This window comes from Plectropomus leopardus, chromosome 5 (assembly GCF_026936395.1).
Source record: "Plectropomus leopardus strain MGB_pleo_1.0 chromosome 5, ASM2693639v1, whole genome shotgun sequence".
NCBI lineage: Eukaryota > Metazoa > Chordata > Actinopteri > Perciformes > Serranidae > Plectropomus > Plectropomus leopardus.
The window spans coordinates 34,314,137-34,328,828 of record NC_142180.1 but is presented as its reverse complement, the minus strand read 5'-3'; the positions used below and the strand labels follow the sequence as shown (position 1 = coordinate 34,328,828).

The 14,692-nt window shown below is 37.0% G+C and overlaps 1 protein-coding gene across 1 annotated transcript in view; it reads right to left on the bottom strand.

Moving 5' to 3' along the window:
* oca2 (oculocutaneous albinism II) overlaps nt 1-12,430 on the bottom strand; it is a 69,948-nt gene extending 57,518 nt beyond the window's left edge. Inside the window, exons 1-8 of the mRNA XM_088078046.1 lie at nt 12,019-12,430; nt 10,050-10,301; nt 3,505-3,600; nt 2,543-2,740; nt 1,595-1,652; nt 826-898; nt 177-334; nt 9-91 (exon numbers count right to left, since the gene is read on the bottom strand). Coding sequence (XP_087934172.1) covers nt 9-91; nt 177-334; nt 826-898; nt 1,595-1,652; nt 2,543-2,740; nt 3,505-3,600; nt 10,050-10,291 — 908 coding nt within the window. The 5' untranslated portion in view covers nt 10,292-10,301; nt 12,019-12,430. The remainder of the gene's footprint in view (nt 1-8; nt 92-176; nt 335-825; nt 899-1,594; nt 1,653-2,542; nt 2,741-3,504; nt 3,601-10,049; nt 10,302-12,018) is intronic.
* Nucleotides 12,431-14,692: the final 2,262 nt, after the last annotated feature.

The following is a 14,692-nucleotide window of genomic DNA, read 5'->3' as shown; positions in this document are numbered from 1 at the left end:
CTGTGTACCTGCTGAGCATCTCAAATGTTCTCGTCAACAGTATCTGGTCACTTCTTTCACTGTGCAGAGGAATGGTCCAGTTATGCACCACCTGTTCACAAACAGCAAAAGATAAATGAGTTTCGCTGATCAACTCTGATGATACAGCAAAAAAAATGTTCCCCGGACGTCCTCACCTGCTGAGTCCTCCTCCTCCGTTGTCCCGCCGGCTCGGTCTGCTCCACCTGGATCAGGATGTACTCCTGGTTGGTGAGGTCGATCATCCCTCCTGTGAACGGCCCGCCCACCTGGAGCTTCAGCAGAGCGTTGTCTCGAAAATCTGTCAGGTTCATCGCTGTGAAACGGCGATTGTCAAGAGAAAATGTTGAATGTGTGTTTGTGTATTAAAAAGGAGAAAAAATCTCACACACAAATGGTTTTCTTCTTTCTTTTTTAAATTATTTGAATCGTAGAATAAAGACCAGCACAGGAGACTTTTTGGAGATGGCATTTCCGAACTGATTAAACACTCCAGAAGAATAATCTCATAACTGCGCAGTGTTCCTGTTCACAGCAGCAGGGAGCATCTTTTCACCTGTCAGGACTGCCACTCCCCTCCTGCAGCATCCGCTCTGATTAAGACCCTTGTGGATAAAAAAAACACATTTTTAAAAATCTGTTTTTAATCGTCTCCTTTATATTAAAAGTCAAACACAGCTGCATCATGCTCCGGCCCTCTTCCTGTTGATTAAAGGCCCTTCTTGCTGCCTTCTTTTTTGTTTCTAATTTGAGATCAGGACATAAAATCACAATGTGCTTCGACAACAATGTGGAAGAAAAGGATACAGAAAGTGTCTGTGGAAGAGACGGCCAGCATCCTCCAGGGGTTGTCCCGGTCTGGATACATGCTGAAGAACAGCTGAAACCAGAAAACATTCAGCATACAGCTCTGTTAACTCCCTCCACACTGTGCCGATCAGACATCAACATGCTGAAAAACACAAAAATTTGACTCTGTGTTTCCTCCCAATAATATGAACAACAATCACAAGAACAGTTCAACATTATGGGAAATTCTGCTTTTTTCTTAACTCTTTAAAAGGCATTGTAACCGCACGGCTGACATTTTTTATGATTAAATTGCTTTACTAAAAGCTTGGAAAAACCTAATTTCATTTTATAAAGATGTTTTTTATACGATGCATTTTACTGTTTTGACTGTATTGTAATTCTATTAAATACTTTTTAAATTATAATATTTTGAATATTTTATTTAAACTGATTTTGTTAATAGATTCATTATTATTTGTATTTTTTTTATTTTTTTTATTTTATAAGGGTACTTTTATTTTCAGATTTTTATTTTTCAACTGACATTTTTTTTTTTTTTTTTTTACATATTTTTAAGTTTGTTTTTTTTTTTAAAAACTTTTTCTTTTAGTTTTACTTTTTACTAGCTTTATTTCATTTGATCTCCATTCTTTTGTTTGTTTGTTTATTTGCATTAAGTTACTTTTAATTTTAGATTTAAAATTTAAATTAAACTAAAGTCAGTTGTTACATTTGTTTTACAGTGTGATGATTTTGTCTTATTGCACCGATGATGTTCACTTACGCTGCAGAGAACAACGATGGTAAACATTGTGGCAATTTTGGAGACTCTGAAGCAGCATCTGAAAACACAAAAAGGTAGACGTGAAACACAACGAAACAGAACGGCCTTCAGTATAACAGCTTGATGTATAGCGGTGATTTTAACCACAGACTGTATATAAAGCCAAAACAAATGATGCCAAATTGAAACCTATTACTGCAAAAATCGCAGCCCCCTCCATGTTAGGGGATAAAACATGGGCCAAACTGAAAACGTCAAAGTACAAAACAAATACATTTTTTCCCAAAGACGTTTTATGTCATTTAAAGTAGTTCTTATCACTGTGGTGTTTGCCCAAGTGTCAATTCTTCTGATGAGTTTGGTTTTATAGTTATTTGATGCTATAAAAAGGGGTTTAAAGCCATGATAAACAGCTGAGTGTGGGCGTGTTCAGTGGGCGTGGTCAGTGGCGCTGCTCCTGATTGGTTGGACAGAAGTATGGGTGGGAACTTGGTGACGCGAGGTCACGACTGCGCAGACTCTGGTCCCAAATAATGTCACCAGCATTTGTCATTTCGGTGCAGTAAGTCATTTGGTGCTTAATTTCTGCACAGTGAGAGAAACTGGAGACGCATTTTTCATCCTTATGTGCTGGATTGTTTTTCAAGCTAGAGGTCAGAAAAAGCTGAGGTGTCCTGAAATGATTACCAGCGTAGGAAATTATAATAATAATAATAATAATAATAATAATAATAATAATAATAATAATTAATAGGTTTTTTTCTAAATTAAAATTTTTATTGGCTTTTTTGGGGATTTTCTTGTTTAATACTTTAATCAGGTCTCTTAAAGATATTCACAGAGACATCAAATTAAAGGGTTAAAAGGGGGGGGAAATGTCAGGAACCACCAGTATATAAAATATTCCAGTCAGTCACAGTTTTCTGCTGGTAACATTAAAGGTCTCACTTCACACTGCTGGTGAGTCTGAAGCTGAGGTTGAGGTTGTCCAGCGGGTCGTTCTTCTCCGAGGAGCTGGAGCGGGACAGCGACAAACTGGTGACCTCACTGCCCAGCCGATACCTCTTCTCCAGGTCGAGGGAGCTGCTGTCCCAGGGCTCCTCCCCTCCAACAAAGCCGGGGTCGTGTAAGGTCATGTAGGTTATACTGGGAGAGAATAATCACTGTCAGTCCTCTGGGCATCGACCACAGACAGAAACACTATATCGGCATTAAGGACAGCAGCTGTGGTGTAAAGCTCTTAAATTGAAAAATGTTTCTCATACTGAGCAACAAAAACACACAACACTGTAAAAGACGAGCGTCCTTTAATCACAATTTCATTTCATGTGTTGTGCTCGCTGTCAGCTGAATCAGTGTAATAAGGTCGTAAAATGATTTTATAAAATAAGCCATTTCATTAAATGGCTTATTTTAAATGGCCTTCTAATATTTTCATGTTCTGACAAACATGAAAATATTAGAAGGGGTAAAAAAAAAAAAAAATCTAATTTTTTCTGGAAAATGTAATATTCCTGTAAAAACTGCAAAACGGATTTAGTATCAGAATCTGTTATTTTATTATTCCCCAGGGGGGAATCGTGATGCGTTACAGTCGCTCTCATGAAAAGCGCAAAGTATTACAGGACACAGAGAAAAGAAGTATGAAAATAAAATGAAATAAAAATATGTGCATGATGCTTCAGTTTTCACACCAGTATGTAAAATACATAAAATATGTAAAATATGCAAAGTGTCTTAAAACTATTAGAAAATATGTGCCTTATACTACATTACAATGTGCAAAACTACTGTTTCAAGGTTTAGAACTATAAAAATAAAATAAAATGCATAATGCTACAAGCAAAAGATCAGACTCCAATCTACACAATAACATATTTACAAATCTAAAATGTCGAGGAATTACTCACCTGTCATCCTGGGAGAATCTGAGCAGAGGCGACCTCTCTGAGAGGTTGGCTGAATTTGTTTTTCCTCTGAGAAAATTCACCACGCTGAAATTGTGCCTGAAAGAAAAAAATGCAGTGAGTTAAAGAAACAGTGTGTAAGAGTTTGGGAGATTTAGTGGCCTCTAGTGGTGAAACTTCTCCCGGTTAGAGTTCACTTGGTGTTCGTTGTTCAGGAGGTTTTAACCGTGAGCCAAATTACCCGCAGAGGTTTCATCCTCTCTAAAACAAACAGACCAGGTGAATTAAACTGGTAAAAACACTGAATAAAGCAGTTTCATGTATAAATCAGTGTTTCCCCAATGCTGTTTGGCATGTTGGAGATGTACAGTTAGCCTTGCACCTGCTAATGTGTGCTTAATTTATTTCTCTAATAATTTCGGATACAGGTATTGAGGAGGTTTTTAACAGGAGCTGAATTATCCACAAAGGTTTCTTCCTGTCCAAAACAAACTGACCCAGTGATTTAAACCTGTAAAAACACTGAATAAAGCAGTTCACATTAAAAATCTGTGTTTTTCTGATGCTGTTTGGCATGTCGGAGACACACAGCCTAGCACCTGCTCATGTGTGCTCAAATTTCCTCTGATTATTTCAGAAACAGGTGTTCACGAGGTTTTGTACCAGGAGCTGACTTATCTGCAGAGTTCTGTCTCTCCAAACCCATTATGGACAATTAAATGGGCCACTCATGTATCTGTAACAATTTACTTTATAGATTTTTTGGATGCTTGTAACTCTCTTATGACTTTTATCTATTTATTTATAATTTTTTGTTTCATTATTTTCATTATTCTGTATTTTATTATTACTGAATTATACTGTTTTTGAGTTTTAGAGGAAACATAATTTCATTTCTCTTAATGTATGGAAGTGCATAATATAAATGACAAAGGAAATCTGAATCTGAAATCTGAAAAGAAAAAACACTGAAATCTGAATCAAAACGGCTCATTCAGAGGTAATAAAAGCACAACAGTTCTTATCTTCAGGTGATTTTACACTAAAGAAAACACACTCGTTATATTAGATTCGACGTCTGCCAATATATCCCCCTAAATCCTTCACACTGCCTTTAAGAAACCAAAAAAAAGCTGAATCTAAATCTGTTTTTATGAACTTTGACCCCAATAGAGAAGTCCTGAGCTGTCACCACACAGCTGTCAGTCACCGGTTAAAGCAGTTTGCCGCAGCCTTTATAACCCGCGGGTGGCAGGAAGGTGGGTGAGCAGCTGGTGACTCCGACACCTGAGGAGATCATTAACGTGTCTTTTGTCACCCTGCTGCTGCACTGTATCCCCGAGGCTCCTGCACGCCGCCTCACACGGGAGGGAGCATCCCAGCTGGGTCTAAACTAACAATCACGTCCCTTCACACGCTCTATATCTGTCGCTCAAAGCTAAACACATACACACTTACACTTAACCCCCTGAAATCTGCACTGTAACAAATTGCTGTAAAATAAGGCAAAATTCTTACAGTAATGTACATTTTTTCAAAAAACAATTCTGTAAAGCACTGTAAATCACTATAATAGATTACACCGCACTACTGTATTACAATAACAATTAATATTACAACTATTGCATTATTATGTACAGTGTACTGTATTACACCGATATTATAAATTTGACCGTAATGTACTGTTGAAGGAATTTACGGCAGTGATGCTGTAAAATAACGGTAGGATGCTGGCTACTTTAGCTGCCAGTAGTTTACCATCATTTAAAGGAAAATACAGTGCCGGCAAATTCACGTGATTTCTTTAATGAACATGAGAAGAAGGCACTGAGTAACTAAAGAAATTAAAGGAAATTTGCAAAATAAAGTCAGTAAACAGGTACATGAAAATGACCTGGAAATGAGCAAAAACACAAAATAAACACAAAAAAAGAAAGAAAAAACGGCTTAAAAATTATAATTATCATTCTATAAAATAAATTAAAATATTTCATTATGACAATTATAAATATATAGTTCTATGGACATTTATCTCATCCTTTAAAAACAATAACTTTCTAAATCTACCAATTTCTTGCAATTTGCAGGATATTTCTTGCCAAGTTGCTCATTGCTTTTTTCCCCATGTTTTCAAAAGAAAGCAAACAAATGTGCTCAAAGTTCAAAGGTTAAAATACTTATGAAAGGTGCCTGAATGCAGCAAAAAAATGATAAAAAGCTGAACCAATGGTCGTCCTCTGTCACATATATTTAAAAAAAAACACCAATCCACTATTTCATCAAGCCCAGTGTCATCTCAGCGATTACTCTGGCAACAGTAGAGACGTCACGGGAATTGTTATGTAATGGAATACCAACCCGCTGAGCCAAAACTGTTAGATGGAAATCTTTTTGAAATTTAAAGGTCCCCCTCGGCTAATCTTATAATCTTGAAGGGTTTTTACCCTCTGCCTGTCTAAGGGGTGGGCGCGTAAACGCAGTCTGTGCACTTCCTTTACACAGCAGCAAGTACTAGTAATTTTTTAGAAAGTATTGTGGGTTAATTAGTGAAGAAATGGCGCTGAAATGTGACGTTTTTATTAACTTTCTGTTGCTTAGGGAAGATAATTCAGTGAGTCCAAATGCTTTACTTGTGTTGTTATCTTACAAGTGTGGCAGGCGTTACCAAACAGGCTCCAGACAGCAGACAGCTGGCTGCTCTGAATCAATGAATACGTTTTGGGTGTTGGATGAAGGAGTAGATTAAATTAGGGAAGTCTGTCGCATTAATCCTCTACGATTCTCTTATACAACTATAAAGAGATTTACTGCACGTCTACAAATGTTTTCTCCCCTCTTCTTCCCCCGACACCAATCTGATCATGTCCCCTCGATGTGACTTGACACAGGCGGCGCACAGTCGCACTTTACAGTCTTTACAGGATACTGATCCCAGACAGAACGCAAAGTGAAGCTGAAATTAGGCGGAGAAATACAGCTCTCTTTTTTTAGGACATCTGCAAGGACTAATCAATGTGATTTGACCAATGCAAAATAAGTCAAATTTTACAGGACTTATTCTTCATGTTATGTTCTTTTTTTCAGTGTGTATACAGTATTTACTATTTCATCTTCCGCAAAAATAGTGCATGCTCATAATATGATGGTGATTTCTATTTTTGGTTGTTCTGCCTTGATTTAGGTGAAATCTGAGGCTGTTTCTTTAAATGCTATACATCAATTAGCCATGTGAGTAAACCCGCATTAACTGATGTTTTTGGCCACTTGGGGTCAGCAGAAACAAGCTGTACAATAGCACCGACATATTATCATCTTTCATGCTTTGATATTTATCTTGTATATTTGTTATTGTTTATTTTTGTTGTCGTCATACAGGCAATGAACACAGAATAATTGTATGGAACAGTACTGTTTGTAAGATGTGCTCTCGTTTAATATTTATATAATTTATTGCTCTTGCATGCCTGTTTGCACTATTGTATCCTGTAAATTGAACATTTGTGCATTTTTAATGAATTGTATTTGTATGTACCTTTGCTGTATCGGAGCGAAGCCAAAGACAAATTTCCACTGAGGAGGACAATAAAATCCATCTATCTATCTATCTACAGATTAAAGGCCATCAACTAGGCTATGCAATAGTCAATACATTAAAAGATAGCCGTACAGCTGTCTACGTGCCCTCTCAAAAACAAAATCAAAATGCGCTGGGAATGAATACATCACTAATCACTTTTTTCATTAGGTAACACTGTAATATAATAGGTGACTACTGTTAATACACAAACTAAGAGCTACAGCTTCATAACACATTTTCTTTTGATGCACTGGGAATTATGGCTAAGATCTCCCTAAAAAGAGGCATCTAATATTACTATCAATGCATCTTGCGAAGGACTCTGCATCTATAATGCTTGACATAATTACATGAAATGTCTAATGTTCCAAAATTATGCATCAAAATAATTTCAAACAAAAAGACGGAAAAATGTGTCAAACAAATAAGCCTTTTAAAAGAAACCTTCAAGTCTAATAAATCTGGCCAAAGCCCGTCTATCACACAGCGATCCCTTTGTGCCTGTGTTCAAACATATTTTTAAAAGTGCCAGACAGACATCCTGACAGCTACCGCCACCGCAGCATTCTTTCTATTGAGGTATGAGCTAATTGGCCTGAAAAATATTGCCAACATGTCAGGCGCAATCATGCTCAAAATTTTTAACAGCAGTGCTTCCTCTGAGCTTTTATTTCTGTAGAAAGGAAAATACAGGCAGCAGCTTTACAGGTATGCACCGTGAGAGAAAAGTTTATATCCACTGTCCAGATTTATTTATCGTCTTCCTATTCAACCATCATCTGTCTACTGTATAACTGTATTTAGTCATTTTTTTCAGAATTTTTTTTACTGTCCATTTGTGTCTTTTTCAGTTGTCGCTCTTTGAGCTCTGTTGTGTTTCATGTCTTAATTATTGAAGCTCTGCAACCTCAAATTCAACCCTTTAAAACCTGTGCAACTTGCTATGAGTTCTTTCAAAAGCATGGAAAGATGGCAATGAGAAACTTAACAAGACACGGCCCAAAAATTTGCAAGAAATAAGTGAAAAGCTATGAGAAAAATTACCTGAAAATAAGTTAAAAATGAAACAATAAAAAACAATAACCTGACAAAAAGAGAAAATTGAAAAAGAAACCATGTATCCTTCCTTTTCTGTAAGATATTTTTTTAAATAATCATAATAATTATAAAATGAGTTTGTTTATGTTTTTGTTTTTTTAAATCAACCAATTTTTTAAATCAACTATTTTTTTGGGGGGGTTCTCTCTAAATCTTGTGATTTGTGGTACATTTTTTGCAAAGTTGCTCATTGCCTTTTTCCTTGCATTTTCGAAAGAATCAAACCATTTTGATCAGGTTTCAAAGGGTTAAATAGCTTGTAAAGTCATCTGAACGCAGCACAAGAAAACTGATGTCAGTCAGTGTTTCAGAGGGTTAATCTATTCATGGGTTTGGGAAGTTAAAGCATCATATTTTATCTGCAGGAACTCAAAAATTACAGCAGCTGATTATCACTCCAGACATAAAAGAGCATTCATTCACCATCACTGCAAAAAAATACATCAAACAGAAAATCTGTCCCACCACAGGGCCCGCCCACCTATCACACACACACACTGTTCATCACATGCAAACTTTGACTTAGTTCATGAAGCAAAAAATTCCCCAGTTTAATCCCGATAACGTCACAGCCACGGGCTTAAGATTAGCACCCCCCTGAGTGACTGAGATACACACTTACAGCCACACACACACACACACACACACACACACTCTCGGGTGTCTCTCTGTATCTAAAACGTCATACTTCACAGGAAAATTCCAGTGTTTTCCACATATGTCCATACTTCCCCTGGAAGCTTTAACCGACAGGGTGTGTGATCATGTGCTTCTGCACGTGTGGTTCAGATTGTTGAAATGTTGTTTTGTCTTTGCTCCTGGAAACCCGGTGAGAACGAGAGCTAATCTCTTTGTAAACTGGAACACAAGAAGAACTTGTAGTAGGTGAACTCTTGACCAATTTTTCACAGAGGGCCTTAAAATAATCAATATTTTTCAACTTGGACCCCATTTTATGACATTTTTGGGTCTAAGTGACTAATGGGAGCAACGATTTTTGAAATTGGTCCAGAAATTGAGAGGGACTGAAGCAGCTGAGAAATGGGCAGCAATGTAACCACTTGGGGCATTTTTGCACTGTCAATTTACGTCCACTAAAAGGTTTTGTTTTTGCTACTGACAGGCTGAGATTGATATTCTAAATGACTTACAACCTTATCCTTAGGATCTGTACAGAAAGCGACCTTTTTTAAAAAATTCTGTCGTACTTGAAATAACACCAAACTCCATTAAACCCTTTGGCATCTGAGTAAATTGGCTTGTTTACTTTCAAAGACATGGGAGGGCGAGGAGCAACTTAACAACAACTGGCCCAAAACTGAGCAAGAAAGTTACAAGAAAATTACTGAAAAAATAAAATAATAATAATAATAATAATAATAGTAATAGTAATAACAAAAAAGTAAAGTAAAAATAAAACAAAACAAAAAGGAAAAAGACATCAAAAAAAGTGCTAAAAAATTCAGAAATAAATAAATAAATATATAATGGATGTAAACTGACAATGCACAAATGTGCCAAGCAGTTACACTGAAGCTTGTGACCGCCAGCTGTCCGGTCCTGCTCAGTACTGGACCAATCTCAGAAACCCACGGCCACTTATAGACACAAAATCAGGAGAAAATAGGGTCCAGGTTAAAAAAAACACCAGAGTTACCCTTTAAACACAAACTTCAGACCTAAATTAACTAGATTTCTTTCTTTGGCTTTCAAGGCTGGCACTTAACTCGTCTTTTGACTGAACCACTGACATCAAACTCAACCAATGAGAGCAGCTTTCCCTCCAATAATGCTTCTAAATATACAATAAAACTCCAATTAATGAGAGCCTTGTCAATAAATAGGAGAGCAGACACACTTTCAGCAGACATACCCATCTTCTTGTCTCACAGGGACGAAGCCCTCGGTGTGGATGACGCACTGTCCTGAGGGCAGAACTGCAGACTGCTGCAGCTTCTGGGTTTCTCTCCTCTCCGAGATGCCCTGCAGCAGACGCAGCTCCCCAAAGTTCCCCGCGACGGCCTCTGGTGACCGCAGGCTGCTCCTGCCCGGATGGCCCTGGGCTGACGTCTGCGACATCTCCATCTCCAGGTTGTTTTTGTTTTCCAAATACATGGTGAGACTGCTGGAGGGTAGGAGGATGCAGAGTCTTGATTCAGTATCAAAATAGGTCAAATTACACATTAAAACCTGCAATAACAGATTTTGACCACTTTGGTGCAGCAGAAACAAACACAAGTTAATATGGCTAACATGTTAGTAAACAGTAGCTTAATTACACATCAAGCTCATTTATAGTCATGTTTCTGACCACCTGGCCAACCTAAGTCTAATATTAACTTTCTTTTAGCTCTGTTTTTGGTCTGCACCATCTCCCGAGAGAAAAACATGACACTTTCATGTGCCTGTCATGTGATCACAGTCTTTCAGTATACGTGGAATATGTGCAAATTTGGGTGCATTACTATTTGTGGAAAAACACCAACACCAACAGTTTGCGAGATGGGTCTGCTGGACGTGCACTCTATCGCATTTTCTCCACAGAAAGAGCACCCTAAAGGGCACTGCATCATGTTTTTCCCCCACTGGAAGTGCACATAGAGGGGAACTTTTATATGTATTTTATATGTAAAACTCAGATGTGGTCATGCTAAAATCACCCAGAGGAGAGCCGGCATGCATTATAACAGCTGAATGATTCACAACACCCATAATGCACAGCATTACATCAAGTCAATGGATGAGGTCAGTCACAGCAAACATGGTCCTGGCCAACACAAAGACTGTATGAATTTCGATGGGATTATTGCTCACATGAAAGGGAGCACGAACTCACGTGTGACATTTTTGCCCTGTGCGATAATACCTCTTTGAGGAGTAAGACTACAGACCTCTTTGAATAGTAAGACTGCAGTCCTGTATGGAGGCGGTACAGTGTCGAAGCACTAATCCTCTGAACAATTTGCAGTAATATTTCCAGGACATAACAAAAAACATCACTACGAGCAACCCCGTTCACATTACACATGATGTGATCCAGCAATGCTATAAAAAATGATTATAGCAGCTTTAACGTTTAAAGATGCACCATTGCTTATACAGTATAATCCATTTATTCATATTCTTGGTTACAGACACATAAAATAAGTCTTTTAGTTATTCAATGATGCACAGTTCATTCTCAAATTGTATCATTTTTTGCCATTCAAAATAAATGCTGGCTGGTGTTTTGTTACGCCTCACATAATATCCTTATCCAATGCTTGTGATGTGCCTCGTCAGAGAGAAGAATGATCCTTTTTATATGATTTCCTGCCTGTGGGCTGTGTGTGGCAAACAAAGACAAACTGCTTTCTTAATTTTTCATCCCTATTCACTGCAATTATTGATGTAAGATGAGTATCTTTTAACAAGACAGACAAAAAACGCACTCGGAGGTGGTAATGACCACAACTAAACTGCACAATACTGTAACAGAAGGATTATATGTGATTACAGGTGTTTGCCACAATTTAAATGTTTATATTTATATATTAAATTTTAATATCAGGTAATGTCTGAAAATATACAACATCATGTACAAGTATGGTGTTCCATTAATCCAGCACACAGCCATTTTCATATCAGAGGAATGAAGGGATTTTGACAAAGCTTTTGCGGTACTATACAGTGCCGCAGTATTAACACTTAATGCTTAAACCCCCAAAAACAAAGCCTACTAGTGTAACACAGTAAAGTAAATGCACCACACAAAGCAACTGCTGTAAATGTGAGCTACTAACTCCAAATTAAATTCTTTTATTTTGGCAACTGAAAGAAAGAGGAAGAAATAAAAAATTTACCTTTTAAAGATGAAGTTGCTTCAAATGATGATGAAGATAGGGATGATGAAGATGAGGACAATGATGATGATGATGATGAAGTTTAGGATGTTAAACGACGACCATCCAACAGCAAAATCACAAGTAATTCACGCTGAGAATCCTGTAAAAAATGTTGACAATGTGTTACTGGTGCAGGGATGTTTCTCTGCGTTTTGCTGTAAAATTTGAGCACAGTGGTTGAAGACGAGAGGCTGAGGTGTTTCTTCTCCTCTCCTGTGCTCCCCAGCAAAGGAGCGGAGCAGTCTGGGTCTGGAGGAGCTGAAGAGAGGAGGGAGTGGCACAGTTTGCTCTCCACTAACAGCAGAAAACTTTCCCATTCAATCACTTTCTCCTTACAACCAAACTCTCCACGCTGCTCGGCCGCCTCCCACCACCTCCAGACGCTGCACACAAAATCCAACAGTGGAAAAAAAAAAGTTTTATTACAGTTTCTTGAGCTAAATAAATAAATAAAGTGTAAATTCAAATTTGACATCGCTAAATAAAAATGTCATATATGTGTTAGTATTGGGCAGTGATATTTAATTTACTGCCCACAGGACAAATATGGTCCCCAAAAGGGTGCCGAGTGGCCCTCCACATTTTTTCTAATGAACATTAAAAGTACAGTGATTTACAGTGGGAATTGTTTTTGTACTTAGTTATACAAAAAGTGCGAGAGTCCATAAAACAGGATCAAAATACAGTAGAGCATGTTTGACAAGAAAAGTGTCAGCGGAGGATCCTCCGTACCCTCCAATGTCCCAAAATCCTAGAAATGTCCTTTAATCCTAGAAATATTCTCATATCCTAGAAATGTCCACAGATCCTTGAAACATCTTAAAATCCTGGAAACATCCTAAAATACTAGAAACATCCTAAAATCATAGAAATGTCCTAAGATTATAGAAACACCCTAAAATCCTTCTGACATTGTAAAAACTTAGAAACATCATTAGATCCTATAAATGTCCAAAAATCCTAGAAACATCCTAAAGTCCTAGAAACACTCTAAGACCCTAGAAATGCCCTAAAATCCTAGAAACATCCTGAAATCCTAGAAATGTCTGAAGATCCTAGAGACATCCTGAGATCCTGAAATGTCCTAAAATGTGCTAAAATCCTAGAATCGGTATAACACCCCTGACCTCCTGTCATTTTGCAAAAGTGCCCCCCAAGCAAAGCAAGTTTAGGACTTGAGACATTAGTGCAAAGACTTGATACTTACTTGTGACTTGCAAAACATTGTCTTGATCCCGCCTGTGCTATGATAACCAGCATTTTTTAGAATTTGAGACTGATTTTTTGGGAGTGAGAGCAGTCAACTATAAACCACTGAGCTAAACTCACAATAACAGCGTGAGTCAACTCCTCAGATTAAAGGTGTAGAAAGGTCAGACAGGTCAGAGACAGAGGGGCTTCAAGAAAAACTTAAACCCTCCAGGCTGCATTTTCAGAATAGATGCCCTATTTTTTCATTGCTTTTTTTGTATAACTGTATTACTGCCTCTCTGAATGGTTATTATCTTACATTATATCTTTTATTATAGGCACATAATGCTTCTCCCAGCCATTTTTAAAATTAAATTCCACAAGTTGTGCAAGTAGTCTATATATATATATATATATATATATATATATATATATATATATATATATATATATATATATATATATATATATATATATATATATATATATATATATATATATATATACATATATATATACATATACATATACATATATATATATATATATATATATATATATATATATATAGTCTGAATAGTTTAAAGATGTATCTAATTTAAAATGAAAATATTAGGAGCCTTTATGGGGGCGTTTGTGTGTGTTTATCTGTGGCAGGGGCGCAGGGCAGCCAGCCAGTCAGACTCTGAGAAAAAGGTCATAAGGTCAGAGGTTAAGCTTTAAAAAAATGTGTGAAAATTGCCTGATTAAATACACTGTTCCAAAAAAGCTGTCTCTGTGGGGTACTCATGAAATGTTTGAGAAATTGCATAAAAATTTGTAAAAGTTGGCAATAAAAATTACCTTTTTTTATTTTTGTTAAGTTAATTTCACATAATTGTTTTGTAACTTTCTACTAATTTCTTGCCATTTCTTTGGTCCTTTTCTAAGTTGCTAATTGCCTGCTTTTCATGTTTTTGAAAGAAATCAAGCCAATTTCAGGTTTCAAGGGGTTCAGGGATTCGAAATATAATATATATTTATGCAGTCTATGAGGACACCTCCCCCTAAAATTTTCAACTCGTTTATTTTTCCCCCTGATAAAAATATGAATGCAGCAGAGGACTTTTATTTTTGACATTTACAGCATAAACGGATGCAGAAAAGGCAAAAAATTCTTGCTGCATAAAAAAAATTCACAAGAACGCAGGAAATTAGGTGTTAGTAAACATGCACTGACAGAGGACTCCCAAATCCCCCGTCTCATATGCTCATATGCTGATTCATTTAAATTTTGAATTTTGGTCTCATATTGTGATTGCTGTAGCATCACAACTGAGTGCAATTACTTTGCATTGCATACACAGACAACTCAAATTCACTGGGAATTAAAAGACAGGACTGAAATGTGGGAATCTGGGGGCGCATTAACAAACTCAAGGGGTGTATCTGTAATTTAATC